We start from the raw sequence: 15,822 nt of genomic DNA, 5'->3' as shown, positions 1-15,822 counted from the left end.
GTCCAGACTCCTTGTAGAGACCACTCTTTCTGCCTCTCTTTATGTGTCAGCAGTAATACAAAATTATAGCAGTGCCCCCCCTTCTCCGTGGGGGATATGTTCCAAGTCTCCCAGTGGATGCCTGAAACCCGATAGTACGGAATCCTATGTGTACTACGTTTTTTCCTATGCAAACATACTTACGATAAAGTTTAATTTATAAATTAGGCACGTAAGAAACTGGCAAAGATAACTAAAATGAAACAGAACAATTATAATATACGGTAACAAAAGTTATGTGAATGTGGTCTCTCTCTTACAATATTGTATGTACTCACCCTTCTTTTTGTGACAATGTGAGATGATGAAATGTCTGTGACGAGTGAGACATAGGCATTGTGACATAGCTTTAGGCTACTGCTGACCTCCTGACCATATGTTAAAGGACGATCATCTGCTTCCTTACTGCAGCTGAACTCTGGTAATCAAAACTGCAGAAAACGGAACAACAAATAAGGGTGGAAAATACTACACACAGGTATCCCTCACTTTCAGAAAGTTTGTGTCTTGTCACTTCACATTTAGGAAAGACCTACATTAGTGCCTGCTAACTGAAAGAAAACCGAAGAGGATTTTTGCTTTCACGAAAAAAGCTGTTACCATAATAAGGTGGATTTTTCCTAAACGTGAAGTGGCGGAACGTGAACTTTTGAAAAGGTGGGGGGGGGGTGGTACTCTCTCCCTTATGCCATAGGTTGATGGAAGATTTCATAGAATGCTCTATCTTTGGATAACGGGGTAAACCTGCATTCACAGAGCTCCCAGTACATACCATGCTGCTGTCCTTGCCACTGTGTATATGTACTGTTCCTTCTATCATTTCATTTCCCCCTCCAGCTAGACTTTTTTCAAAACCTTGCTAAGGAATTCTCTTCCATGACACTCCCCACCGCCAATAAACAGTTAAACACTTCTTTCTACCTTTTCTTATCTACTACCATAAATTTTACACTGCATGGAAATTTTTCACAAAGGCAATTAAAACAACAAATTTGGGTAAAATGACTAGTACGTAGGAACAAGGACTATAGGAATTGAGTGAGAGAGAAAATCAGAGTGGGACAGTGAGGAAAGATTTCATTCATTCAACAGACAACTGACATTTATTAAGGACACAGTATGTGTAGTAAACATTGCAGGCAAGCAGTGGGTGTACTGTAGGTTGGGACAGGTACGGGCATAAAGCCAATGAGACATTTGATTTAGCTCTTGAAGAATGGTTGGAATTTGAATCAACTACAAGAATGGTGAAGAGGTGGGAAAGGAGAGAGCACCAAGGAGACAGAAACACACAAACACTTGGCTACTATAAGCTGATCAGTCTTGGCTAAAATGGGTGATTTAGGAAGAGCAGTATTAGGAAATACAACTGAAAGCCTAATCATAAAATCCTGGAATCAGAAAGGGCTATGAGAATCACCTAGGTCACCAAGCCTTCTAATGAAGGACAATGTCCCTGACAATGTTCCTTTGGATAGGGTACCAAGGTAGCCTATTCACTACTGTACTCTTCTAAATATTAGAGATTACTTTTCTAATATTATACTGGATAGAGACATGCCTTCTTTAACATGTCCCCACTGATCCTAGGTTCTGTCCTCTGATGCACCGAGCATAAGCCTGTTCCTTCTTTATGGGACAGTCTTTCAAATATCTTTCATTTAATTGACTTGTGACCTTGAACAAATTATGCTGCTTTTCTGAGGATCAACTTTCTGATTTCTAAAACAGTGGTGTACGGGGTGCCAGCGTGGCTCAGTAGGTTAAGTGTCCAACTCTTTTTTTTTTTTTAAGGTTGTATTTATTTGTCAGAGAAAGAGAGAGAGACAGCATACATAAGCAGGGGAGCAGCAGGCAGAGGGAGAAGCAGGCTCCCACTGAGCAAGGAGCCCAATATAGGACTCGATCCCAGGACCCTGGGATCATGACCTGAACTGAAGGCAGATGCTTAACTGACTGAGCCACCCAGGCGTCCCAAGCATCTGACTCTTGACCTCAGCTCAGGTCTTGGTCTCAGAGTTTTGAGTTCAGCTCTGTGCTGGGCTCCACGCTGGGCACGGAGCCTACTTAAACAAACAAAACCCGAAACAAAGCAGTGGTGTGACAGAGGCTAACTGTCCCCTGATATCTGTCCTCCCCTTCTCTTTATCATAATTGAATTTTTTTCTGGACACATGGACATCTAGGAAAGACTACACTTCTCAACCTTTCTTGGGGCTGGATGTGGTTTTCTGCTTAAGTTCTGGTCAATGGGCTCTGAACAATAGGGACCTCCCCTTTCCCTTTCCTTCTTTCTAGTGGCCAGAATTCGGATGTGGGGTGAACCAACTTATTCCCCGTGGATGAGAATGATACCCTGGGCAGGACAGAGCAAGATAAAGCCAGGGCCCCTGACAACTTGACACAGCAGAGCCACCACATCAGCCTGGAATTTATGTAAGAGAGAAATAAATTTCTGTATCTTTTAAGCCACTTATTACTTTTTAATATATGTGTTATAGCACCCCACATATATCCTAACCCAATAGGAGATAACACCTTTATAAAAGGGATTTTATAAGAATTAAATAAAATTAAGAATGTAAACTATATTACTGGTGATGGGTATTAAGGAGGGCACGTATTGCACGGTGTACTGGGTGTTATAAGCAAGTAATGAATCATGGAACTTTACATCAAAAACTAGGGATGTACTGTATGGTGACTAACATAATATAATAAAAAATATTATTAAAAAATGTAAACTATACATACACTTTTTTTGTTTTAGTATTTGAAGACTATCATCTCTCTTGAGACTCACCTCATAATTCAAGATTCCTCAGAATCTTTTTTAAAAGATTTATTTATTTATTTGAGAGGGGGAGAGGGGAGGGGCAGGGGGAGAGTGAGACAGAGATAAGCAGACTCTGTGCCGAGCGCAGAGCCCAATGCAGGGCTTGATCTCATGACCTGGAGATCGTGACCTGAGCTGAAACTAAGAGTCAGATGTTTAACCAACTGCACCACCCAGGCACCTCAGATTCCTCAGAATCTTTATATACTTCTCTGGATCTCTATTTGATAGTATCCCTCAATGGCTGATACCCCAAAATGAACATTAATTCTTTATAAGCTATGTACATAGAACAGCATATACTTCCCCAAACGACTTCCCTATAAATTTTACTTAGGGTCTCTGTGTTATTGTCATCCTTAGCAAAGCTACAACAGATCCTCTCTCCAAATACCTGCATTCTTTCAATAAATATTTATAAACTGCCTACTGTGCAAGACTTAGTGATACAAGAGTGAATATTAACTTACTGCTGTAAATGGCATTAATAATATTACAACAACAACTATTACAACTATCCAGTAATGAGACTGAATTTTGAGGACTTCCTACTGGAATGTCACACCTCAGGGGGAAAAGAGTGTATGCGTAAAACACGAGTACTATGTTTCTTATGTTTGATATACAATAATATGGGGCAAATCTAGTGAGGACAGGTCTAGTGACCTGTTTAGTGGTGTCACACATGGGAACCAGTTTTCTGAGACTAGCATTCGGAAGAAGTCATACCATATATATTTACCCACAATTTTGTTAAAACATAAAAATGAGAAACCATATAACATAAAATTTGAAAGGCAGCAGAATTTAGTGATCAAGAGTGTACCCTACCTCCCAGCTCTGCTGTTTATTAACTGTATAACTTTCAATGCCTCTTTGTACTTCTGTTTCCTCAGGTATAAAATGAGAGTAATAGCAGCAATAATGTAATAACAGTACCTTCCTACTAGGGGTATTCTGAGGATATAAAGGCTTAGAAAAATTTCTGGCACATGGGAAAAGTGTACAAAAAATGTTAGCTATCATTATTACAATACTGTATTATGTGAATAGATGACCCCATTTCTGGTCAGGGTATAAAGAAGTCTGTAACACATAGTCAATGGGGAAAAGCTGAAAGCTTTCTCTTTAGGATTAGGAACAAGACAAGGATGTCCTCTCTTACCACCTGTATTCCACATAGTACTGAAAGTCCTAGCCACAGCAGTCAGACAAGAAATAAAAGGCATTCAAATTGGTAAGGAAGAAGTAAAATGTCACTATTTGCAGATGACATGATACAATATACAGAAAACCCTGAAGATTCCACCAAAAAACTACCAGAACTGATAAATGAATTCAGTAAATTTGCAGGATACAAAATCGATAGAGAGGGACCTGTTGCATTTAAATACACTAATAATGAAAAAGGAAACTAAGAAAATCTCATTTACAATTGCACCCAACAAAAAAATACCTAGGAATAAACTTAACCACAGGGGTGAGAGAACTGTATTCTGAAAACTATAAAACAATGATGAAAGAAATTGAAGATGATACAAACAAATGGAAAGACATTCCATGCTCATGGATTGAAAGAAAAAATATTGTTAAAATGTCCATACTACACAAAGCCATTGACAGATTTAATACAATTCCTATCGAAATAGCAACAGCATTTTTCACAGGACTGGAACCACAAATGACCGTGAATAGCCAAAGGAATCTCGAAAAGAAGAACAAAACTGGAGATATCACAATCCCAGATGCCACGATATACTACAAATCTGCAGTAATCAAAACAGTATGATATTGGCACAAAAACAGACAAATCAATGGGACAAAATCGAGAGCCCAGAAATAAACCCATGATTATTTGGTCAATTAATCTTCAACAAAGGAGGCAAAAATATGCAATAGGAAAAAGTCTCTTCAACAAATGGTCAAACTGGACAGCTACATACAAAAGAATGAAATGGAACCATTTTCTTATACCATACACAAAAATAAACTCAAAATGGACTAGAAACCCAAATGTGAGACCTGAAACCATAAAAATCCTAGAAGAGTGCACAGGCAGTAATTTCTCTGACATCAACTGTGGCAACATTTTTATAGACTGTCTCCTAAGGCAAGGGAAAACAAAAGCAAAAATAAACTATTGGGATTATATCAAAATAAAAAGCTTTTGCACAGCAAAGAAAACAAATCAACCCAACAAAAGACAATGTACTGAATGGAAAAAAGATATCTGCAAATAATATATCTGATAAGGGGTTAATACTCAAAATATATAAAGAACTCATACAGCTCAATTACCACGCCCCAATAATCCAATTAAAATAGGCAGAAGACATGAACAGATAATTCTTCAAAGAACATACAGATGGCCAACAGACACATGAAAAGACACTAAACATCAGTCATCATCAGGGAAATGCAAATCAAAACCACAATAAGATATCACATCACACCCACCAAAATGGCTAAAATCAAAAACACAAGAAACGAGTATTGGAGAGGATGTGGAGAAAAAGGAACCCTTGTGCACTGCTGGTAGGAATGCAAACTGGTGCAGCAAGACAGTATAGAGGTTCCTCAAAAAATTACGACAGAACTACCATATGATCTAGTTATCACACTACTGGGTATTCACCCAAAGAATATGAGAACACTAATTTGAAAGGATATATGCACCCTTAGGTTTACTGCAGCATTATTTACAATAGCCAAATTATGGAAGCAGCCCAAGTGTCCATCAATTGATGAATGGATAAAATGTAAGTGGACTAAATATTCCAATCAAGAGACACAGAGTGGATGATTAGCTTAAGAAATAAGACACATCTATATACTATCTACAGGAGACTCACTTCAGAAGGGCACACAGAGACTGAAAGTGAAGGGATAGAAAAAGATGTTCCATGAAAATGTAAACAAAAAGAAAGCTGGTGTAGCTATACTCACTTTGGATAAAATGAACTTTAAAACAGCCTATTTATAACAAAAATGATTAAGGGCGCAAACCAGCAAGAAGATACAACATTTATAAACATAAATGCACCCAACATAGAAGCACCATAATATTGAAAGCAAATATTAACAGACCTGAAGAGAGAAACTGATAGCAATACAATATAGTAAGGAATTTACTTACATCACCACATTTACTTACACCCCACTTACATGAATGGATAGATCACTCAGATAGAAAATCAATAAGGAAATATTAGCCTTAAATGACACATTAGACCAGATGGACTTAACAGATATATACAGAACATTCCATCCAAAAACATCTGAATATGCACTCTTCTCAAGTACATGTGAAACATTCTCCAGGATCAATCACATTTTAGGCTACAAAACAAGTCTCAGTAAATTCAAGACTGAAATAATATCATGCATCTTTTCTGACTACAATGGTATGAAACTAGAAATCACTTATAAGAAAAAAACTGGAAAAACTACAAGTACACAGAGATTAAGCAACAGGTTACTGAACAACTATCATGTCACTGAAGAAATCAAAGGAGAAATAAGAAAATATCTACAGATTAATGAAAACAGAAATACAGCATACCAAAATCTATGTGATACAGTAAAAGCTGTACAGGGAAAGTTCATAGTAATACCTCAAGAAATAAAAGAAACCTTAAATAAACAATTTAACTTTACACTTAATGAAAAAAGAACAAATGAAGCCCAAAGTTAGCAGAAAGAAGGAAATAATAAAGATCAGAATGGAAATAAATGAAATAGAGATTAAAAAGACAAATAGTCAATGAAATTAAGATCTGGTTCTTTGAAAAGGTAAATAAAATTAACAAACCTTTAGCTAGATTCCCCAAGAGAAAAAGAAAGATGGCTCAAATAAATAAAATCAGAAATTAAAAGGGAGGGCCCTTGGGGCTCAGTTGGTTAAGCGTGTGACTCTTGATTTCAGCTTTGGTCATCATCTATGGGTGGTGAGATCAAGCCCCACTTTGGGCTTTGCACTGGGCATGGAGTCTGCTTAAGATTCTCTCTTTCCCCCTCCCTCTGCCCCTCCTCTACCTCCCTCTAAAAAAAAAATTAAAGGGGATAAGTTACAACTTATATCACAGAAATATAAAGGATCATAATAGGCTACTATGAACAATTATATGCCAACAAATTGTACAACATAGAAGAAATGGATAAATTCCTAGAAATTTAAAATCTTCCAACCCTGAATCACGAGGAAATAGAAACTGAACAGACTAATTACCAGCAAGGAGACTGAATCAATAATCAAAAATACACAAGAGTTCAGGACCAGATGGCTTCACTGGTAAATTCCACCAAAAATTCAAAGATTAATACCTATCCTTCTCAAACTCTTCAAAAACAAAACAAAACAAAACTGAAGAGGGAAAGCTTCTAAACTAATTTTATGAGGCCAGGATTACCCGGATATCAAAATGAGACAATGACACCATTAAAAAAAAAAAAAGAGAGAGAGACAGAGAGAGAATTACAAGCCAGTATCCGTGGTGAACATAAGTGCAAAAATACAAAATATTAGCAAACCAAATTCAACAATATATTAAAAGGATCATATGCCAAGATCGTATGGGATTTATTTCAGGGATTCAGTGATGGTTCAACATCTGCAAATCAATCAACATAATATACACATTAACAAAATGAAAGATAAAAAGCATATAATTAGCTCAACAGACGCAGAAAAAGCATTTGACAAAATTCAACATCTACTTTAAGATAAAAACTCTCAACAAACTGGGTATAAAGGGAATGTACCTGAACATAATAAAGGCCATAAATGACAAAACCACAGCTAATATCATACTCAACAGTGAAAATCTAATTTTTTTAGGGGAGGAGGGGCAGTGGGACAGGGAGAAAGAGAATCTTAAGCAGGCTCCATGCCTAATGTGGAGTCCGATGTGGTGCTCAATCTCACGACCCTGAGATCATGAACTGGGCTGAAATCAAGAATCAAACACTTAATCTACTGAGCCACCCAGGTACCCATCAACAGTGAAAATCTAAAAGCTTTTCCTTTAAGATCAGGAAGAAGACAAGGATGCCTACTATCCTCATTTTTATTCAACAAAGAATTGGAAGGCCTAGCCACAGCAATTAGGCAAGAAAAAAAGAAATAAAAGGCATACAATTTGAAAATGAAGGTAACTGTCACTATTTACAGATGACATGATACTATAAATAGAAAACCCTAAAGACTGTACCAAAAAGCTGTTAGAACTAGTAAATGAATTCACTAAAGCTGCAGGATGCAAAATTAATATATAAAAATCTGTTGCATTTCTTTTTTTAAAAAAGATTTTATTTATTTATTTAAGAGAGAAAGAGTGAGCGAAGAGAGAGCACAGGCATAGGGAGCAGCAGAGGGAGAGGGAGAAGAAGACCTCCTGTTGAGCAGGGAGCCCAATGTGGGGCTTGATCCCAGGACCATGGGATCATGACCTGAGCTTAACTGACTGAGCCACCTATGCACCCCAAAATTTGTTGCATTTCTCTACACCAATAACTAAGTAGCAGAAAGAGACATCAGGAAAAATAATCCCATTTATAATTGTATAAAAAAGAATAAAATACCTAGGAATAAATTTAACAAAGGAGGTGAGTGACTTATACACTGAAAAAGTATAAGACACTGATGAAAGAAACTGAAGATGATGTAAATAAATGGAAATATGTTCTGGGCTCATGGACTAGAAGAATTAATATTGTTTAAATGTCCCTACTACTCAAAGCAATCTACATATTCAATGCAATCCCTATTAAAATTCTAGTGACCTTTGTCACAGAACTTAAATAATTCTAAAATTTGTATGGAACCACAAAAGACCCCAAATACCCAAAACAATAATATTGAGAAAGAAGAACAAAGCCAAAAGTATCACACCACCTGATTTCAAACTATACTACAAAGCTGTGGTAATCAAAACACTATGACATTGACATAAAACCAGATTTACAGATCAGTGAAACAGAATAGAGAGCCCAGAAATAAACCCATGCACATGTGTTCAATTAATTTAGGACAAAGTAGGCAAGAATATACAATGGGAAAAGGACACTCCAACAAATGGTGTTCAGAAAACCGGACATGCAAAAAAATCAAACACAATGTGCAGTGAACTAAAATCTTGAAAACATGAAGACCTATTCTGGCCAAAGAGAAGAAATCCCTTTAGCTTGTTTACAAAGTAAAAGATCCAATACACAGATGTGCTCATTAGCTTCCCAGACACTATGAGTACAAAAAAAGATGAACAAAATAAGGCAAACTTGGGAATCCTAAAAATACAGGAAATTTTTCTTCTTATTCCTTTATTAAAGCAGACCAGAAATGAAACCTGTTCTGACAGTCTTAACAAACCTCAAAAGAGATTAAATGCTTTTACAAAGGAAGCAAGTACTTAAAAGACTTAAATAGTGTAATTTTCTGTTCTTTTGAAAGATTCAAAAATATTTCATTAGGCAATAATTTGGTTTCAGTTTATTAGATTTTAATCATACGATGTATTTTCTGAATGCTTTGTTAACTATGGTATGTAAACCCTGATAATTTAAATAACATTTATTACAAATAAACACCTTCTAGTCATATTTTTTCTAACCTCTTCACTAAACACACTTTTCTAGCAAAAACTGGATCCTTGTAAAATTAATTGTCACTACTAATCTTTAAAAGGGCAAAACGGGTAAGGAAATTCTAGATGAAAAGTTCAGTAAGCAGGCTTACTTACAAGAGACCAGAATCTAAGAAACCCACAATAACTATGTCTCCAACTGCTTATCAGGCTCACTGTCACCTCAATGTGGTGTGTCCAACATATAACCTACCTCCTATCCTCTCCCACAATATACTATCAACAAATATACCTCACATATACCATGATATACCTCAACAAAACAATAAAACAAAGACTCTGCTTGACTTCCTTACCTTACTCTGTCATGTCTTCAAGGCATTTGTCATAATATTATTATTTTATCAGCCACTTAGATGAAAAACCTCCAAGTTCAGGTTCTTGTTAGCTCCTGCCTGGGTTATTTTAACAGACTCCTAATTTGTCTCCCCATTTCTCGTCTATCCGCACTTGAATCTGACAAACAGCAACGAGCTAGCCAGCTTAAATACCACTTTAATCGCAATACAACTTAGTGCAAGAATCTCAAATTGACTTTTATCCTATGAGCAGTGGAAAACTATTCAAAGTCTTTATCTTCTGCTTCTGTTCAATGTGAACTCTCTCTGCAGTCAGGCTGATCTATCACCAGTTCCTACTGATGACCTGTTCAAGCTGTCCTCTCGCCCTCACTTCTTTGTTAATGCAAATTCATCCACCCAGCACGCTCAACTGAAAAGCTACTGTGGTTTTTCAGTAACCATTACAGCTGCAAATAAATTCTTTACCTGCAGAATTTCAACAACACTCACATATTGTGTGACCCATTGATTAGGCACTAAATCATACTGTCTCCTACTGTCGAGTAATTATACATCTGTGATCTAATTTCATTAAGTAGAGCTAATTCCCTTTGGGCTTTTATATTTGTTGTGCTTCTTGGAGCCCCTGCCACACAGCTTGAAACCTGGTAAATGCTCAGTTAACATTTGGTGAGCAATGAGTGATCTGCCTCTTTTAGTTTCTGATTAAAGCCAAATATATTTATAATTTGCAATGTACCTCTAAAGCTTTTCTCTAAAAAATGAGTTATTATTTTAGGTACATTCATGCTCAGGGATCCCCAAGAACATCCCCAGGTTGAGGGATCCATTAGGAAGACTCATAGGACTCAGCATATAGTTGTATTCATGTCAACGTTAGTTTTTTTTTTTTTTTTAAATAATCTCTACACCTAACATGGGGCTCAAACTCACAACCACGAGATCAAGAGTTGCATGCTCTACCAACTGAGCCAGCCAGGAGTCCCACGTCTAACATTTATTATAGCGAAAGGATACAAAGCAGAATCAGTAAAGCTAAAAGGTCCATGGAACCAAAGTTGTGGGAAACCAAGTGGAAAGCTTCTAAGAGTCCTCTCCCAGTAGAGTCACCCAGCATCAAATAACAGCAACACATGTTATCTACCAAGGAAGCACATTTGGGGGCTGGTCATATAGGCACTCTCCCCCTGGCACAAACCAAAATTCCAGACTCCTAGAAAGTATTCAGCATAAATCATATTGTTGGTAGTCTAGGCATGGTGAGACACTCCAAAGTTTTACATCAGTGTAGGCAACTGGTGACCGACCATTCGAGTTCTCAGATGCCAGCAAATACATTGTAAACAGGCCTTTCTAAGAAAAGTAGTGTTGGGCCTGCTGTGTTAACCCTTTTCTATGTAATTTCATATTTTTATGGGAGAAATGTTATAGTGTTAGCCATATTTGATTTATAAGAGGCATATAAAGCATTTTTGGTTTGTTTGGGGGTTTCTTTTGGTTGGCAAAAGGGTTTGTTATTTTAAAGATTTAAGATTTAAATAATTTATTTCTTTTAGAGGGGGAGGAGCGGAGTGGGTAGACAAGGAGACTCCACACTGAGCGTGGAGCCAGATCGCGCTTGAACTCAGGACCCTGAGATCATGACCTGAGCCAAAATCAAGAGTGGGACACAACCGACTGAGCCACCCAGGCACCCCTTATTTTTGAAAAAATTAAAATTTAGCATTTAATCAGAGATGCAATGCCTCAACTGGCATCCAAGAATTAAAAGTTACGCAATTTAAAAATAATTCACATCCTTTAGGTGTTTCAAGTCTTTTTTTCCTTATAAAATGAGGTATCTTTTTCAAACCAACACTTTTGTAATTGTCAGGATAAAGGAATTAAGTATGACTATTGTAAAGGAAGCAAACCCTCTTGGACAAGCTCCTTGTCTTCTCTTTAAATGTTGATTGGGTGTGGACACCTGGGTGGCTCAGTTGGTTAAGTGTCTGCTTTCTGCTCAGGTCATGATCCCAGGGTCCTGGGATTAAGTCCCACAACGGGGCTCCTTGCTTGGCAAGGAGCCTGCTTCTCCCTCTGCCTGCCGCTCCCCCTGCTTGTGCGCGCTCTCCCTCTGACAAATAAAGCTTTTAAAAAAAATGCTGATTGGGTGCTAGAGCACTGTGATAGCTGATTTCGGTACATCATCTTACTAAATCCTCTCAACAACCCTATATGCCAGTGATGGTTTGGTTTATCATGGTGGAGTTGGGATTTAGGCTCAGATTTGCCTCGTTCTAAATCCTTGTTCTTAGCTTTACACCAACCACCTCTACCTAACAAGGCACAGGCTCCTTATTACGAATCATTTCCCTCCAAACTGTAGGGGTTTTCGTTTGTTTGTTTGGCTATATAGAGCATTATTCTTTTTTTTTTTTAATTTTATTTATTTATTTGACAGAGAGAGACAGCCAGCAAGAGAGGGAACACAAGCAGGGAAGTGGGAGAGCCTGACATGGGGCTTGATCCCAGGACCCTGGGGACCACGCCCTGAGCCGAAGGCAGACGCTCAACGACTGAGCCACCCAGGCGCCCCTAGAGCACTATTCTCAACCTTACTGATTTTCATTAAGGCCACATTTTGTTGGAAGAGAAAGGGGTAAGCTGAACCCAGGATTTTTTTGCCTTTCCAACTCTTGCAAATTAGAAATAAAATTATACCCCTTGCTTGTTAAAATCTTTAGGAAGCTCCCCATTCAGCACAGCACATAATTTTCTCCTTCATCTGGCATCAATCTGTTTGAAATTAGGCAGACCTGTATCAAGATCTTGACATTTTACTTATCAGATCTGCAGGCCTTGGGAAAGTTAAGCTTTCTGAGTCTCAGTTTATTCATCCACAAAATGGGAATCCCTACCTCACAGCTTTGCTATGAGAATGAAATAAGATAATATACTTAAAGGACCTAACCTATTCATATTTGCTGAATAAATGACTGCCTGCAAAACTGGAATAACTGATTTGTGAGTAGCAAGCCAAGTCAATAATCTGAGGGAGAAAAAGGTAAGAGAGAGGTACCCTAACCACCAGGTGTCACCACCGACCAGGAAGAGCTGGTCTAACTGCCAGAAGTGGCGGGGTGGGACCCTGCAGCAAACAGGGTAAGACAGTCATTTGCACCTACAGGACGTTCAATTGGTTTTGGCTTTTCCACACTTTAAGAGCTGGTACAATATTTGCTGCACCATTTCAAGTTACACTGTTCTCTTACCAGTGTGTTAAAAATGATTGTTGTGCAATTAATTAGCTGAATAGCCACAAAAGATTTGGCCGCACAGTTTAATCTTAAAAAGTATCCTTGGCTAACTGTTTTTTAATTCTGAAAGTCGATAATGCTTTATACATCCTTTGCTTTGGCCAAATAGCCATTTACATTTTCTGGCTTCTATAGGCTTCAGCGTTGCCACCACAGACAATTTTCTGACCCCAATCACATAACCCATTGACCTTATTTACTTTACACTAATAGGGATGACAGGTAAAAAGAAAGCAGAATATTTTTAGGGTAAAAATAAAGTCTATGAGCAGTAAATTTAAGCAAAATAAGCATTAACTGTTAACCTCTTCCCTTGATCTCAGGCACTTAAAAATTCATTTTAAAAAATTCTGTAAATTTCCTATTTTCTTAAGGAACACTTACCTACTTACCTAAGGGTAAATCTGTCAACCTACCAAATAGACATTACGCGACTCAAGGAACAAACACTATCACCCTTGGCTCCATTCTGTAACCTGCCAATGACTCTCCCTGAGAGCGCCCAAGGGCTCATTTCAAAATGAGGGCAGGTCTGGGCTCTCCTTCTGGTTCTAAGTCCTTCACACTGAGAGCCACTAGCGGCCACCTCAAGACTGGTAACTCAGTGAGTGTTACCCCGTAACTGGAGACGCCGCTCTCCGATGAGGCGGACTGTTGTCTCCTCTGCCAGGGAACACTTGACTCAAGTCAAGCCTGACCGGGCCTAGCCTGGCCGCATCCTGAGCTTCGGAGTCCCCGAGTAAGCAACAAGAGAAAAGGAGTTACCCTGAGCACAGGTTTCCGTTCAGAGCCAGGGCTCTTGGAACTCAAGCAGTTTGGGTTCTTTTGGGTTTTGTTTTAACAATTCAAGTTCCACTTTGCATTTCGCAAATATGGAAACGTCTTAAGAGAAAACAGAAGTATTCTCTCCCCTCTGGCCATTGCTCTCATTCCTAGAGAATTTAGGAGGGAAGAGCAGATACCAGGAACCATCTGGAATCAGGAGAGCCGGAGCCAAGCCCAGCTGAGATGGATCCATTTGCGAAGCACTTTGTGCAGATCAATAAACTACTGACTGATTTCAGACTGGTCCCTAGAGAAAGAGAAGCGCGCGAGGCTGGCCTTCCCCCTGGAGTAAATGGGCCAAGGAATGACAAGCTGCCCATCGAAGAAACCCCTGCGGGGCAGGCGCGGGCGCAGCGGCTCGTGGGGCGCGGAGGGCGCGTTACCTGGGGGACTCTGCGGTGAAGCTGCCGCCGTCCAGCAGCCGCATCTTGCAGAACAGGACCCCATTGACGAAGGGCACTGAGGAGAGCTCCTCCAGCTCGAAGTCCACCTTAAACTTAAACTTCTTCTTCTTCATCATCATGAGAGCCAGACGCCGGCGAGCGGGATGCGGGGGCGGCCCCAAGGGGCGCGCGGGCCAGCGCCGCCGCCTCAGCTCGCCGGAGCCCCGGGCCCGCGCAGCCCCATGGCCGGGGCCGCGAGCTGCGCGCGGGGGCGCGGCCGGGGGACGCCGCGGGCCGGCCGGAGCCGGGGCAGGGGCCGCCGCCGCCGCCGCCGCCGCCGCCTCTCGCGGCAGCCCGGGCCGGAGCGCGGCGGCGCGGACCCCGCCCGCCCGCGAGGAGCGGTCGTGCTGCAGCTCGCCTGGGCTGTGGGCGCCTTTTCGGTGTGCAGCTCGCCGCCGCCGCCGCCCGTCTGAGAGCCGAGTGAGGCAAAGCCTGGAGGACCGCCGCTGCGGCCGCCGCCTCAGCGCCACGGGGCCCGAGGCGCCCCCAGTGGCGGCGGCCAGAGGCGCACTGCGGGGCGGAAGCGGGAGGGCGGGCGAGGAAATTCGGGGCGGGCGGGCGCTTCGCGGGGAAACTGACCCACGACGGCAGTTAGAGCGTCACGCCTCTCTGAGGTTAAAAAAAGACAAGCCCAACCAAAAAGGAGCTTCCTTCTGCAGCTTCCTCTCGGCCTTGTTTCAGTTTTTGCTCCGCCTCCTTTTTCCCCTCCCCCTCCAGTGATTTTTTTTTTTTTCTCTTGGGTTTGAGAGTCATGGGTTAATAGGGTTAATCAGAATCTCCACGACGTTATTTTCGTCAAATTGAAATCCTAAAACTAAAATTTCCTTTAGGTACTCTAAATTCACAAGCTTCTAATATAAAATGAGGACGTGGTAGGAAAAGGAAAGGGATTAAAATGTGCTGAGGATTGTCCACAATAGCCAAATTGTGGAAGGAAACGAGATGCCCTTCAGCAGGTGACTGGATTAAGAAGTTGTGGTCCATATATACAATGGAATATTACTCAGCTATCAGAAAGAACGAGTTCTCAACATTTGCTGCAACATGGACGGCACTGGAGGAGATAATGCTAAGTGAAATAAATCAAGCAGAGAAAGAATTATCATATGGTTTCTCTCATCTATGGAACATAAGAACTAGGAAGATCGGTAGGGGAAGAAAGGGATAAAGAAAGGGGGGTGATCAGAAGGGGGAATGAAGCATGAGAGACTGTGGACTCTGGGAAACAAACTGAGGGCTTCAGAGGGGAGGGGAGTGGGAGAATGGGATAGACTGGTGATGGGTAGTAAGGAGGGCACGTATTGCATGGTGCACTGGGTGTTATACGCAACTAATGAATTATCGAACTTTACATCGGAAACCGGGGATGTACTGTATGGTGACTAACATAATATAATAAAAAAACATTAAAATAAAAAAAATAAAAAATAAATAAAG

General features: G+C 40.1%; 1 protein-coding gene across 1 annotated transcript in view; it reads right to left on the bottom strand.

Annotated features, from left to right (window-relative positions):
- The window catches only part of EEIG2 (EEIG family member 2), a 76,654-nt gene extending 62,091 nt beyond the window's left edge, over nucleotides 1-14,563 (bottom strand). The window contains exon 1 of the mRNA XM_045801626.2: nucleotides 14,326-14,563. Coding sequence (XP_045657582.1) covers nucleotides 14,326-14,465 — 140 coding nt within the window. The 5' untranslated portion in view covers nucleotides 14,466-14,563. The remainder of the gene's footprint in view (nucleotides 1-14,325) is intronic.
- Between the last annotated feature and the right edge of the window lie 1,259 nt (nucleotides 14,564-15,822).

The sequence above is a fragment of the Ursus americanus genome, chromosome 12 (assembly GCF_024610735.1).
Source record: "Ursus americanus isolate L20-20 chromosome 12, mUrsAme1.1.p, whole genome shotgun sequence".
NCBI lineage: Eukaryota > Metazoa > Chordata > Mammalia > Carnivora > Ursidae > Ursus > Ursus americanus.
The sequence above is the reverse complement of the archived record's forward strand: the minus strand, read 5'-3'. Positions and strand labels throughout refer to the sequence as shown.